Source organism: Cheilinus undulatus, linkage group 18 (assembly GCF_018320785.1).
Source record: "Cheilinus undulatus linkage group 18, ASM1832078v1, whole genome shotgun sequence".
Lineage (NCBI taxonomy): Eukaryota > Metazoa > Chordata > Actinopteri > Labriformes > Labridae > Cheilinus > Cheilinus undulatus.
Window position 1 is genome coordinate 38632824 of NC_054882.1, and position 15106 is coordinate 38647929.

The 15106-nt window shown below is 40.0% G+C and overlaps 1 protein-coding gene across 1 annotated transcript in view; it reads left to right on the forward strand.

Moving 5' to 3' along the window:
* eipr1 (EARP complex and GARP complex interacting protein 1) overlaps nt 1–12027 on the forward strand; it is a 120975-nt gene extending 108948 nt beyond the window's left edge. Inside the window, exons 8-9 of the mRNA XM_041811910.1 lie at nt 5748–5915; nt 11611–12027. Coding sequence (XP_041667844.1) covers nt 5748–5915; nt 11611–11785 — 343 coding nt within the window. The 3' untranslated portion in view covers nt 11786–12027. The remainder of the gene's footprint in view (nt 1–5747; nt 5916–11610) is intronic.
* Nucleotides 12028–15106: the final 3079 nt, after the last annotated feature.

The following is a 15106-nucleotide window of genomic DNA, read 5'->3' on the forward strand; positions in this document are numbered from 1 at the left end:
TAAAGTAGACTAAAAGATGTAAAAAGCAACACAACATGCTGAAGAAACTCAAGAACAAATGAGAAAAAAGTCATTCAGTCTGGATGGGGTTAATAAAACATTTCTCAAGCTTTGGGACCCCAGCAAACTATGGAGAGAGCCATTATCCACAAGTGAGATCTAGAACAATGATGAACCTTCCCAGTTGTGGCCGGCCTACCAAAATTACTGTGCATCAATGACTCATCCAGAAGGTGCCAAAACCATCCAGAACAACATCTAAAGACCTGCAGGCCTCAACTGACTCAGTTAAGAGTCAATGTTAAAAATGACACTGGCAAAAAAAGGCATCCATGGGTGAGTCCCAAGACCGAAACTACTGCTGACCAAAAAGAACACAAAGGCTCATCTCGCATTTGCCAAAAAAACGGCAACAGTGATGAGGCAAAAGTTGAACTTTTAGAAGGTGTGCGGCCCGTTACATCTGGCATAAAAATAACACAGCATTTGATAAAAAGAACATCATGCCAACAGTCAAACATGGTGGTGGCAGTGTGATGGTCTGGGGCTGCTTTGCTGCTTCAGGACCTGGAGGACTTAAGGTAATTGATGTAACTAACTCAGAATTTCTTTAAAAAATAAAAAACTTGAAAAGCACTTGGAGAGTGCAGACCGCTGCCATTATCTCCCAATAGTACAGAATCATTTAAAAATTTCTGGAATTCCGGACGGTGATCCGGATCACTCCCAAAATCTAATCAGTTCTTCCTTATGCCATTTCTGACATTTCCTGAAAATTTCACCAAAATCTGTCCATAACTTTTCGAGTTATGTTTAGGGATGGGAACCTTTCGCATTTGAACCAGTACAGTTCTGAATTTTCAATATCAAAACATTATCAAATATGAGTGTTTAAAAAAGTGTTTATAAAAAATTACTCTAACATGGAAAACCTAGACTACTATAACTACCCAGTGTTTTTCTTTGTATTGCACAAATGAAAACCCAGAAACTACTTCCTATTCCTCTAAATTCCCCTCTTGTAAAAATGTGCGTTGGGGTCCATTGAGGGAGAATAAGTTTAAAACAAATGAACAATAGAGTATGGAGCTAGAATAACAATTAATAAATAAAAGTTATAAAATTTTACTAATTAAAGTTTTACAAATAAAAGTAAACAAACTACTTCCTCTACCATGAACTACGTGTACTGCACATCTTCCTTCCTCATGCAGTTCTTTTTCCAGCAAAACTAAGATGTCATCTTTCCCTGGTAAGAGCAGAGTCTGCTCCTCATTCATCAATCAATCAGGTGACCGTCCACGCAGAAGCATAAACGTCACACACAGGGTCCGTTACGTTATATTTGTATACTGCAAAAAGTTAACAGAAAGTGGCAAATTGATTCATTCTGCAGTGAAATAAGCAGCAAGGGCGAGCCTGTGGCTCTGTCACTCCTTTAAAATCACTCTGAATCCATCCTGACAGAGCGCTTTATATGGTTAGAGAGATGGAGAGCAACTTTTGGGACGCGGTCACACTAGGCAATCCACACCGTGCCTTAATTCAGTCTCTGTAAGGTGACTGAGCGAACAAACGTATCCCTTTATCTAGTATATTTCCATGGTTAATATCCACATAATAAACGGACAAATCACGGTGTTTAAAGTGAGGATTCGCTACAAGAGAGCGAGAGGGAAGGAAGCGAACGAGCAGGAAACAGCGGGAGCTGATCAGCTGTGCTTGTTTTGTTGATTCAGTTAGCTGCTACGTCATTACTTTCGTGTGTGCGATGCTGTGTTTGTGTTCAGCATGGAAAATTGACTACTCTTCCACTCTCGTGCAGTCACAAGGATGTGTTTAGGTACTGAAACATGCTACAGTTTGATTTTATGTGAATCGGTACTCGGTAGGACCAACGGAATTCGGTCGGTGCTTATAAAAGTACCGAATCTGGTACCCATCCCTAGTTATGTTGCTAACAAACAAACTAACAAACAAACTAACAAACAAACCCTGCCGATCACATAACCTGGTGGAGGTAATGAATGTTTCTGAGTGGCCTATTCAAAGTCCGGACTTAAAACCAACTGAGATGCTGCGGCATGACCTTAAACAAGTCATTCATGCTCAAAAAAAACATCAAATTTGGCTGACTTTAAACAATTCAGCAAACATGAACGTGCCAGATTCCTCCAGTGAAAGACCCGTTGCCAGTTGTCGCTAGTTGCTCGCAGTTGTTGCCAACAAGGGTGGCACAACCAGTTATTAGGTTTAGAGGGCAATGACTTTTTACATAGGGCCTTATTGATTTTTCCCTTAATAAATAAAGTCATCATCTAAAAACTGCCATACTTACTCAGGTTATCTTTGTCTAGTATTGAAATTTTTTTAATGATTTGAAACTTTGAAGTGTGACTAATATGCAAGTAAATCATACATCAGGAAGGGCCAAATACTTTTTCACAGCACTGTACATGCACTTGTGTCTCTGTGTAGTACACACACTCCCACAGAAACCCACACGTACAGTAAAGGGTGTTTTATCTCCTAAAGAAAGATAGGCTTGGCAAACATATCCATAACCAGAGACTGCTGCAGATGTGATCTCTACAGTTAGGAGATAAGTGTGTGCGTGTGCATGGGTGTTTCTGTGTGTTGATGTGTGCTGGGGTTCTTCTTATCTGTATGTATGGCTGCAGAAATGTGTGTGTTCAAGCCTTTCTATAATGCATAGGCATATGTCTGTGTGTGTATTAGTCCTTTATCTTTATTGTGACGCAAACATGTGTGGGTGTTTCCCAAAGTGTGTGTGTCTGTGCTTTGTTGTGCGCACTCATTTTTCAGAGCGCAGCCAGGATATGGCCTCAGGGCTGCTGGGGGTATTAGGGACTATTTTTTAGAAGGGAAGCGGATTAGGGGAGCGCAGGGAACAGCGTGGCCGAGGCTGATTTCCTGTCAACAGCCTCGGTTATCCCTCAATCCCTCCCTGTGAGGAAACCGGGACCGCACTCTGAGCTGTGCCCCGGGCTCACAGAGAAAGAAAGAGAGAGAGAGACGTAGACAAATACAAAGAGAGGAAGAGGATGAAAAGGAGGAAGACAGGAAGATGTACAGAAAAAGAAACGGAGGGACAGAAACGGAAGAAGGAAGGAGTGATGAGGAACTGAAACTGATTAACTTATGAAACCAGGGTCGTAATATGTATGGCATTTTTCCCCAACTCATTTAAAGTGAGCCCAAATATAGACTGAGAGCGACCAAATCCACATTTTTGGCATCAGAACACACACACAGATTGGAATATTTAGCTGTGAATCACACCGTGAGAACGCTGCATTTACTTGCATGAACACAAATGTGCAAACTAGAGATACAGACAGCATCTTTGCATCAGTGCGAATGTTAAAGCATGTGTGGTCAGCCTATACAGTCTCATGCCTTGTTATAGTCATGTCAGTGCATTTATTAGTGGTCTCTTCCTCATGCGACTTTCACTGGAGGGATAAAGGACAAACATGCATTGAAGAGCCAGGCAATACAGCACAAGTCTGATCTGTTTCAAGGGTTTATATGTGTATCAATACCATTTATGATTAGCTTTGATTATGCAGCCAGCCCAAAGACCCAAGGGTGTGCTAGAACTTTTTTACCCCTTTTACCCCCAAGTCAGCTCCAGGGCTGGTGTTGAGCTAGAGCTGGAGCTTGTTTGCAGTAGGCTTAGGGTAAGAACCGTCAGAGAACAGGTTTGCTTTTCCAGAGGCTTGAGCTGGCCACAGAGACATGGTATTACGTCACTTTTAACATCAGTGTGCATCTCCATTTTCCAAAAAAACACTACTGCTTGTTGCTTTCTTTGCACTTCAATAAAGGACTACATAGCAAGGAGACAGCTTATCTCCTTTTCGGACCAACACTGCTTTGCTTTTTCACCCATGTTACATCCATGCACTGTCGTCTCACTGTTTCATTCAAAAATTCATTCAAACACCTGTACAGTAGGGCTCTTTGTGGTTATATATACAGCATGTATTTGACTTATGAAGGGATTTATTAAAGGAGAGCTTACTTTATAAGAGAAGACAGAGTATGTGTTTTGTCTCATTCCACAGGTCCCATCCCACAGTCCCTCCATCCATTTTCTATACCGCTTATCCCATTTGGGTTTGGCTCACATTCACACCTATGGCCAATTTTAGAGTCACCAATTAACCTAATGAGCATTTTAGGTGGTGGGAGGAAGCCAGAATACCCAGAGAGAACCCACGCATGCACAGGAAGAACATGCAAACTCCGCACAGAAAGGCCCTGATCGGGAGGTGAAACAGGGACCTTCTTTGCTGAGAGGCAGCAGCGCTAACCCCTGCGCCACCATGCAGCCCACCATCCCACAGTCATGCCACAGTATCTTAAGTCGTAAGATTCAAGTCCAAACTTTGACTAGACCACTCCAAAAGGAATTAAGAGGTGGACTTTCTGGTGTGTTTTTGGATCATTGTCCTACATAACTCCAGTGAGCTTGAGGTCACAAACTGATGTACAGACAGAATTCATGGTTCCATCAATCATGACAGGTCATCCTGGTCCTGAAGCAGCAAAGCAGACCCAGATGATCACACTAGTCTTGGGGATCATCAAGGTATTTTTTTTTTTTTTTTTTTTTGGACAATGTATAACGAGCCTTTGATTTCTTTTGTTTTTGTTTGTTTTTTTGTTTTTTGTTTTTTTGGCAGCAGAAGTTTTGGCCTTGGAACTCTCCTTTGAATACCATTTTTTCTCAGTCTCTTTCTTGTTGTTGAATCATGAACTCTGACCTTAACTGAGACCTCATGTGAGGTCTGCAGGTCTTTAAATGTCCTGGGTTCTTTTGTGACCTCCTGGATGAGTTGGTGGTCACTCTTGGAGTAATACTGGTTGGCCTGTTCCAAGTTTTCTCCGTTTGTGGGTAATGGCTCTCAACGTGGTTTTCTGGAGCCCCAAAACCTTTGAAATGTCTTTGTAAGCCTTTCCAAACTGGTGCCAATAATTTTGTTCCTCATCTGCTCTTGAATTTCTTTGCCGCAGCATGATGTGTTGGTCACAAACATTGCAATCCATCATTTTAAATTCTAAAAGTTCTTTTTTTTTCAAACTTGTGAAAAGGTTGCTAAGGAGAACAGCTCAACCAGTGTGTCACCTTAATTTGCCAATAAACAGCTCAGACCTAAGTGCACAGGTCCAAGTGTGCATTCCTTTTCAGGTCTGCAGCCAGGTTCACTTAAACATTTGTACAAATGTGAGTCTTGCCTTGTTATAAATTTGTGTGGTAACAAACAACATTTAAATTCCCTTCTGTCAATTCCATTCAGGATCCGCAGTTATCTTTTGGACTGCCCTCCCCTGTGAGGATGCGTTGTGCTCCAAATGCAGCCCTTTAATTTGAAGCTGAAAATGAATTTTTAAAATAAAGGGAGATATTTGGAAAAGTTCCCCTTTTTTGGGGGAAAGCACCCCTTTCTCCACCAGGCTAGCTATGAGCCTGTTTTAATTGTTCACTTTTTACAAAGTATTTATCTAAATTGGTCTTCTTTCAAAACAAGGAGGGAAAAGTCTGAATTGAAAATGTCTGAATATCATCATCAGTATGAATGTTTATTTTACTGTGATCCCCTAGGTCCTTTTTTCCTCCTCGTCCCACTTTAGGGGCGTTATACTACACCTCCTCTTTGTCGCTGCACTGTTTCTGAAAACAAATCTGAAATGATGTTTTTTCCTTCCTTCTGTCCTAGGGTGTGGAGCGTCCGCTACAACCACAGCCATGACCAGCTGGTGTTGACAGCCAGCAGTGACAGCCGCCTCATCCTCTCCAATATGGTGTCCATCTCCTCAGAGCCGTTTGGACACTTAGTGGATGACGAAGAGCTCAGTGAGGGGGAGGACAACCACCAGGACGAGAAGTAAGAGCAGGACGGGCCAGATAAAAATGCTGCTGAGAGGTCTTTAGTAAAATAAAAGTTAATGTAAAATTTTAGGGGTAGCCTGGATTAAGAGTATAAGACAGTAATTTAACACAAAAGTAAAGATTTTAACAGGTTAGGGTCTCCTATGTTTATCACCCATCCATTTTCTATGCAGCTTATTCTTTTGGGGCTGGCAGGGGGGCTGGAGCCTATCCCAGCTGTCATTGGGTGAGAGGCGGGGTACACCCTGGACCGGTCACCAATCAATCACAGGACTGACATATAGAGACAGACAGGCATGCTCACACCCACACCTATGGCCAATTTAGAGTGACCGATTGACCTAATGAGCATGTCTTTAATGGTGGGAGGAAGTCGGAGTACCCGGAGAGAACCCATGCATGCATGGGGAGAACATGCAAATTCCACACAGAAAGGCCCTCTAACTATGACAGCGCTGCTGTGCAGCCCCTTATGTTTATCAGTGTAATGAAAAAAATATGGACCTCTTTCACCACCATCCTCCTTGTAAATGTGTTAAAAAAACTTAAGGAAGTCTTTTACAGATTAAAACTTTGTTCTTATTTGCTGAATCTTTGTTAAATCAATTATTTGATTTGATGCAGGCTTTTTGGTGAGTGTTTTCATCAAGTTTACAAGACAGCATAGGAGGACATGTGGGAAAGGAGTCACAAGTTGGACTCGAACCCGAGCCTCCTGCACTCATGGGTGATAGCTAACTGTTTTGCCGGCAGGCACCCGGAAAACACAGCCTGACTGAAATCAAAGTTGACCACATTATCTTTGGGTGATATGTTATTCAAAAATATGCTAAGGTGCGGAATGAAAGGGAACATACTCCTAAATAATTTGCCCAGACAGTATTCTCTTGAGTGAAGGTTAAATTTTGCTGATAAGAAAACTTTGAATGGCTGATGTATGGATCCCAAATATACAGTTTTCCTCTATCCTCAGAAGGAACATCCACAGCTCAATAATTCTCCTTTTTTTTTGCCAAAGCACCGTGGTTATATAAAAAATATGGTAAAACCAATACTAAGAATCATGTCAGTATCAGCTCCATTACCAGTTATTGATGTTTAAATTCATCCATCCTTAACCTTGTGCCAAAAGGTGCTTAATACTTTGTCTGCTCTAAGGTTATGTAAATTAGATTTTTACTACTGTAATTAGTGCGTGTGCATGCAGTTAGACAAAGATGATTTATTGTGTTAGTCTGACTGAAACTGGACTTTGTAAATGCATGCAGACATGTTGGTTTAGAACAGGGGTGTCCATCCAAACTTTTTCCACTGAGGGCCACATACAGAAATATGTAAGGATTTTTGGGCCACTTTATATCCACAAGATGAGGTATATGAAAGTTTGTAATACCAAAATAATGTAGATTAGGATATGCTTAGTGATTGAATATGCCTAAATGGCTAATTCATTCAGAAAGCAGCAAAAACTTAGAGCAGAGCAGGCATCAGTGACAACAGAGGGGCATTGAGAAAGGAGGAGCTGGGGTGGAGGACGGTTGCAAGAGCAGCTTCTAGAGAGCGCAAAAGAGCATGACCAGGAAAGACCAGATCCAGTGAGGGCTTGTGTGATTATGACAGTGCTTGACTCCTGAACTAATGCTATATGCTCGATTCAATGACTGACAAGGCAAATAGGCAACCAATTCTTTGTTTCTGGGGAGGCCATCAGATTTCAGGGGGCCCTGTTGCATCTTAACTCCCTCTGGCTCTGCCCCTGAAATATTATTGTTACTGCTATTTGCTGTCATAACCCATCACATAGTTAGAAAATAAGACATTGATATTATTTTGGTTGGCACAAAAAAAACATCAATAATTTTTTCTTGTCAAAATGTTTGTTTACAGAATTAGCATGGTAGCACTTGCCTTGTGCTGAAACTATGAAGTACAATACAGTCAAGCACATGCTTTATGCTCAGATGTGGGCCATTTTTCACTTTATTTTTATTTCTGCTCCACAGTCTTTGTCCCGGTCTTTGACACAGAATTTGAATGGCATAAATGCTAGGTATTTAGACTGCAATTTGGTTAGAATCAATTAAACTGTCTGTGATTTTCTTTTAAATTAAATCTAACACTATACATTTCGTGTGCATCCTCAAGGGCTCAGCTTTTTAAAGACAGGAGTAGGGAAACCACTGCTTCAACTCATCTTTTACAACATTTAATCCTTAAAACATCAACAGGAATGTTATTTCTTTCAGACACATAACTCATATTCATCTATCAGGATTACACTCTTTGTTTCTTTGGACATGTTTTATCTTAGCTATGAATGATTTTAACATCCTTCCTTAAAATATCTGTACAGTGATAAATAACTTACATGTTTTTGATTCTGTGTTGTAGTGCATCAAGAATGAAAACATAGTTATGCCTTGATCGCTTCACATTTTGAAGCAAATAGATGGCTTCTGAAACAAACGAAGATTCCTAAGAATTCACAGAAATATGCTGCCTTTTTTAATCTATTACTCAGCTGAAAATAAAACCTGCACTCACACATATTTTGACACTCACAATGAGAGAGTGGAGACGTTAAGCATTAAGAATATCTGTCTGTCAAAACACTTGAGGTGAATTTCTTTAAAGCATTTTTAGAATTGATGTGGTATAATCAGTAACCATTACCATCCAGTCATTTAAAATCCACCACTGTCCTCCGTCCATTACGGTCTCGCTCCCCCTCTCAACCGTAACTAGCAGCTCTTAGTCTCAATGACTGACTCTCATCCACAATTATCAACTCTTCTTCCTAATCACCAGCTCTCAGCTTTAGTTTTAACCCTTACTCTCCACTTATTGACCCCTCTCTTGTGTTCAGTGCCTTTCCAATCATCACAACCTGGACATCACACAAAAAAACTTGAGCTGTTTTCTGAATTTATACGGTTGTTTTTAAAAAGTTTAATGAAATTTTTGAGATGATTAAGGATCTTGTAGGCTCCCTATTTACAAAAAAACAGCTGAGTTCAGCTTTAGCTTGAGAATGTAGCTACACTGGACAGCTCATGCTTAATTACAGCTCCTGTACAGCAGTGAAAGACCAAGACTGGCTACACCATCAAGATTGGATATCTTTACTTTTTGTTTTCATTTAGGGTACATTTTGGGGCTTTTTATGCTTTCATTCAAAGTTTGGTGCAGATAAAGGCATAATGAGGAATGTTTCTGACAGACAAATTCATCAGATTAAGAGAGCAGCTGCTAAAATGCTATTACAAAGCAGCAAACAGGTATTTGAAGCTGCTGGTGCCTCTGGAATCCCATGAACCTCAAGGTGTAGGATCCTCCAGAGGCTTGCAGTCATGCATAAACCTACTATTTAGCCACCCCTAACCAATGCTCACAAGCAGAAATGCATGAAGACTCATTTTCAGACAGTCTTGTTTACTGATGAGTGCCGTGCAACCCTGGATGGTCCAGATGGATGGAATAGTGAATGGTTGGTGGATGGCCACCATGTCCCAGCAAGGCTGGGACATCAGCAAGGAGTGGACAGAGTCATGTTTTGGGCTGGAATTATGGGGAGAGAGCTGATAGGCCCCTTTAGGATCCCTGAAGGTGTGAAAATGACCTCAGCAAAGTATATAGAGTTTCTGAGTGACTTCTTCCTTCCGTGGTGTGAAAAGAAGAACCATGCCTTCAGTAGCAAAATTACCTTCATGCATGACAATGCACCATCTCATGCTGCAAAGAATCCCTCTGTGTCATTGGCTGCTATGGGCATAAAAGGAGAGAAACTCATGGTGTGGCCCCCATCCTCCCCTGACCTCAACCCTATTGAGAACCTTTGGAGCATCCTCAAGCTAAAGATCTATGAGGGTGGGAGGCAGTTTACATCAAAGCAGCAGCTCTGAGAGGATATTCTGACATCTTGCAGAGAAATTCAAGCAGAAACTCTCCTAAAACTTACAAGTTCAATGGATGCAAGAATTGTGAAGGTGATATCAAAGAAGGGCTCCTATGTTAACTTGGCCTGTTAAGATGTTTTTGTTTGAAATGGCTTTGGTTTCAGTAAATATGACCTCCTAATGCTGCAAATTCAACAAATGACCATTTTCAGTTCTTTAAAACCTATAAAATAGTTTGAAACTCTGTTGTGCATAATAATGTAGAACAGTGCATTTTGAGCTTTTTATTTTTATTTTTGAAAAAAAAAAGTTATCATTGGGAGGTTTGTTCAATAAATTTGAATTATATTCTAACGGTTGATGACTTGAAAATTATACTGACTGTCATTTGCATTGACTATTTAGGAAAATCAGAGAAAAATATCATTTGCATAATAATTTGAAACGTGGTGTATGTGAAATCTAAAACAAATCAAATGTTTTCATATGCGAGTTATGCCAACTTCCTGTGAAACTGGCGAGATATTGAAATGCCTATCATTAGCAGTGAAGTATCCTTTAATGAAACATCAGTCAGTGTTGTGGGCAGATATTAAGGACTTTAGTTCAACATCTCAGCTTGATCAGTTTAGTACAGTAGGAATAAACAAATGGCCCATTTGTGCCACTTCATTTTGCCAGTAGGGGGCGCTTTGATGAGATGTGTGCATGCAGGCATGTTCAGTGTGAAACTGTTGTCTTGCTAGAAAATTCTGCAGAACCCAGAATAATTTTTCCAAAAGTTGTTACAGGTCAAAGTCATTAAGCACCATATAAAAGCCTTATTCTATAAATTAGATGATGCTGGTGGACTTCCTGTTGGGATTTTGGTATGGGTCCAAGAGGCTTTTTTGTTGGTCTCATGATGATCCACGAGCAGACCAAAAATCATAGTTCTGGGTTAAATAGTCTGCAGGGGCTGATTGTTTAAAATGATGTAAAAAAAATCAATATTCAGACACTGGGGCCAGATTGTGGCCCCGCCCTATGGTGAAAACTCAAGTGCTTTGTAACATTAGATTTCCAGGTTATCTAGAATCAGAAAAAATATTCTGGAGTCCATCAGATGAAATTTCCCCGAATAGTTCATTAAAATGTGCAACCTGGAAAATGTGGGAAGATTGCGAAATTTGCCCTTTATGATCTCGCTTCCTGTACATATTTTTAAAAGAATTTTGGTGAATTCTGGAGCATGTTGAGGCCTCCAAATTAGCAATTTATTTGCTGGAATGATAATATAAAAAGAAGAATTCCTTTAGTTTCAATCAGGTCCTCGCTCCAAGGCTGCAATGCATCATCTGTCTTTCATGTTTCATTAAAAATGGGACATGGCCTTTGTGTAATACTGCAGGCTGTTCTGCTAAACAGAACAAACTGCAGTTATTTCTACTTACACTAGCAAGTACTATTGATTATGATACTTTGTTTAGCAGGTGAACTGTTCAATATAATGTCCCCTATATGACCATCATTTCTTATCATTTCTTAAGTGGTTTAAGAGCACATCTAATGCAGAGCATCAATTTTACTTCAGTGTGCAGACAAGAGAGAGCAGCTATTGGCTGTATGAAACAGTTAATGTGAAATAAACCCAGATATGTATGTCACTGTTTCCCCTCAGGACTGATTACAGCAGGGTGCAGGGGATGCTTGATCATAATTCAGAAGTTTTATTTATTTTCATATTGTTTTGGCAGCAGAAGGAATGTGTCAGTACTAAGGCTGATGTTGTTTGTGTGCTGTGTTTGCTTTCAGGGGTAAGGAGCCTCTCAAAGACAGTGTGGTGTCCACCTACGAGGAGCATGAGGACAGCGTGTACGCAGCTGAGTGGTCCTCGGCTGATCCCTGGCTCTTCGCCTCACTCAGCTACGACGGTCGCCTCGTCATCAACAGAGTCCCACGGGCTCTCAAATACCGCATCCTGCTCTGAGAGTGTGGACAGCAAGAGTGTGAGAGAAAAAGTAGCACAACTGTGTGCATTATGTGCTTCGAAGAGCCTCTAATAGACATTCCAGATACAGAGAGGGTGTTCTGAAAACTGCATGTGAAGACAGCAATGGCAGCCAGAGTGTGTTGTATATAAACTGTAGTTCATGTTTGTTCCAAACACACATCACTGTTAACAATGAAACTGCTAAATATTTCAATTAAAGTATAAAAAATCTTTATAAACATTTGGCATGGTGTGACTCATTCAGTTTTGCAGCAGCCTCATAAGCTAACAAGGGAAAGACACTAACAGCTTGTTCTAACTGTTTCCCACTGCAGTGTCCTAACAGCTCATAAGTCAGGGGTCATCAAGTACATTTGCACAAGAGCCAGATTTAGTCGTGATAGAGACTTTGGGGGCTGGACTATCAATAAACAAAAATTAAACAAATATTTAGGTCTGATTAACATATTGTTGTATTATTATTTGCATTTTCTTTCAAAATGCAGGAAATTTCTTGACATCACCAGTGAGAACTATCCATAGTATCTATAATGCAGCAGGCCACAAGGAGACTGGCCCGCCTAAAGAGCAGTCTGGGTCCCTGAGAATGGTCCCCCCCAAATTGTGATTTAGCCCCAATATAACTCATTTTAACACCTTTTAAAACCTTTTCACTACCTAACTTGGCCATTTTTGCAATATTTTTTGCCGCCACTCTTAACCCATTTTTGATCATTTTTGCTGCTTAAACCAATCTTTGCCACTTTTTACCCATTTTTAATACTTTTTATCCTCTTTAAACCAATTTTTGCTGTTTTTAATTTTTTAACCACTTTTCCTGCCTATTTTATCCCCCTTGTGTCTCTCCTTTACTAATTTTTGCCACTTTACTTTTTGCACCATTTTTTCCACTTTCAACCCATTTTTTTCAACTTTTTGGCCTCTTTTTTCTTCTTTTACCAATTTTTGCAACATTTAACCTTTCACCACTTTTGCTGCCAATTTTTGTCCCTTTGTGCCAGTGTTGTGTCGACTAAAACTATAACTAAAAATGTTTGTCGACAGCCTTTTTTTCGTGACGAAAACTAGACTAAGACTAACAAAAATAGATCTGTGATGACTAAAACTGACAATAACTAAGTTTAGTTTTCATCAAGGTGGCTAAAACTAGACTAAAATGTAATTTAGTTTTCGTCGGACATTCAAAATCCGTGATATTTCTCCACTGTGGGTAAATCTGTCAATAAACAATGCATCTGTTGCTATTCTGCCTCTCAGCTGTAGAAAGCAGGAACCCCAGGTTTAGCAGGGTGCAGAGAATACACTACCATGACCAGATTTAGGCAAGAGAATAAATGCTTGGACTAAAAGTAAAGACTAAAATGTGAGGACTTTTTATGGACTAAAACTAGACTAAACTAAATGACTATATTTTGACTAAAACTAAAATACATTTCATTTAACCCCTAACGCCTGTTGTTGCATATTTGATACATAGTTTTATGATACCTCTATGTAATCAATATGCTCAATAAATTACTCAAAAAAAACTTCTGAATACCAAAAACACTTAATGAATAAAATTAGATACTAAAAATATAATTGTTAAATTTTATGGTAATTTGGATTTCTTAAAATTTCAGTAGAAAGTTAAATGAACATTTCAGTTCTAAAAAATCTGAATTTTCTGGCTATTGTTTGTGTTTTCAGGCTTTAAGGGGTTAAAAACTAAAAATAAGACTAAAATTCAAGACAGCTGCCGAAATTAACACTGCTTTGTGCCACTCCATGACACTTGACACTTCTCACCCATTTTGCCACTCTCTTACCCTTTTTCACCACTTAATCTGGTGGCCTTTATCTACAGACCTCCAAACTTCATGTGTCCTTCAGATTAGGTCAAGAACAGTGTGTAGAGAGCTTCATGGAATAGGTTTCCATGGCCGAGCAGCTTCATCCAAGCCATACATCACCAAGTGCAATGCAAAGCGTGGGATGCAGTGGTGTAAAGCATGCCACCACTGGACTCTAGAGCAGTGGAGATGCATTCTCTGAAGTTACCAATTGCGCTTCTCCATCTGGCAATCTGATGGATGAGTCTGGGTTTGGTGGTTGCCAGGAGAAGGGTACTTGTCTGACTGCATTGTGCCAAGTGTAAAGTTTGGTGGAGGGGGGATTATGGTGTGGGGTTGTTTTTCAGGAGCTGGGCTTGGCCCCTTAGTTCCAGTGAAAGGAGCTCTGAATGCTTCAGCAGACCAAGAGATTTTGGACAATTCCATGCTCCCAACTTTGTGGGAACAGTTTGGGGATGGCCCCTTCCTGTTCCAACATGACTGTGCACCAGTGCACAAAGCAAGGTCCATAAAGACATGGATGAGAGAGTTTGGTGTGGATGAATTTGACTGGCCTGCACAGAGTCCTGACCTCAACCTGATAGAACACCTTTGGGATGAATTACAGAAGAGACTGAGAGCCAGGCCTTCTCATCCGACATCAGTGTGTGGCCTCACAAATACGCTTCTGAAAGAATGGTCAAAAATTCCCATAAACACACTCCTAAACCTTGTGGAAAGCCTTCCCAGAAGAGTTGAAGCTGTTATAGCTGCAAAGGGTGGACCGACGTCATGTTAAACCCTATGGATTAAGAATGGGATGTCACTTAAGTTCATATGTGAGTCAAGGCAGGTGAGTGGATACTTTTGGCAATATAGTGTATGTCAGTATGTCCATATGAAACCCCTGAATATCTTCTCAACCCTCCCACATCCCACATTAGTTATGGTCAAAGTGAATTGCTGAGTACAACACGTATTGATAAATAATAATAACACTAAATTAAATATATATAAATAAATACAAATAATAAATGCATAAATAAGCAAACTAGTAGAGAAATATGTGACAGAACACGATACTAACTCAAGAAAATAAGAATACACAAAAATTGAATTAACATGAATAACAAAGATGTCAATATAGTCGTAGCAATCTCTCTCTCCTCCAGCCTCTACTCCTGTCTAAGACGTTCCATTGACATTGTCAGGTGTTGTAACAATCTTCTGACCAATGAAGGTTAACAGGGGGTCCCATGTGTTTTGAAAAGTTATTGAAGAACCCTTCACGGAAAATGTTAACTTCTCTAATTTTAGATTTCCGTAAAGTTGTCTGGTCATTTTATTCTAAACATGATTTTGTGTAAAGCAGTTTTTCCTGAGGCCATTTCATCTAAAACAATTTTTAAGCGTTATTTTCTGAGCTGGTTCGATAAGAATCCATTTTATTTATCAAAGATGCACTGTCTGAAGGGACTTTGTTTTT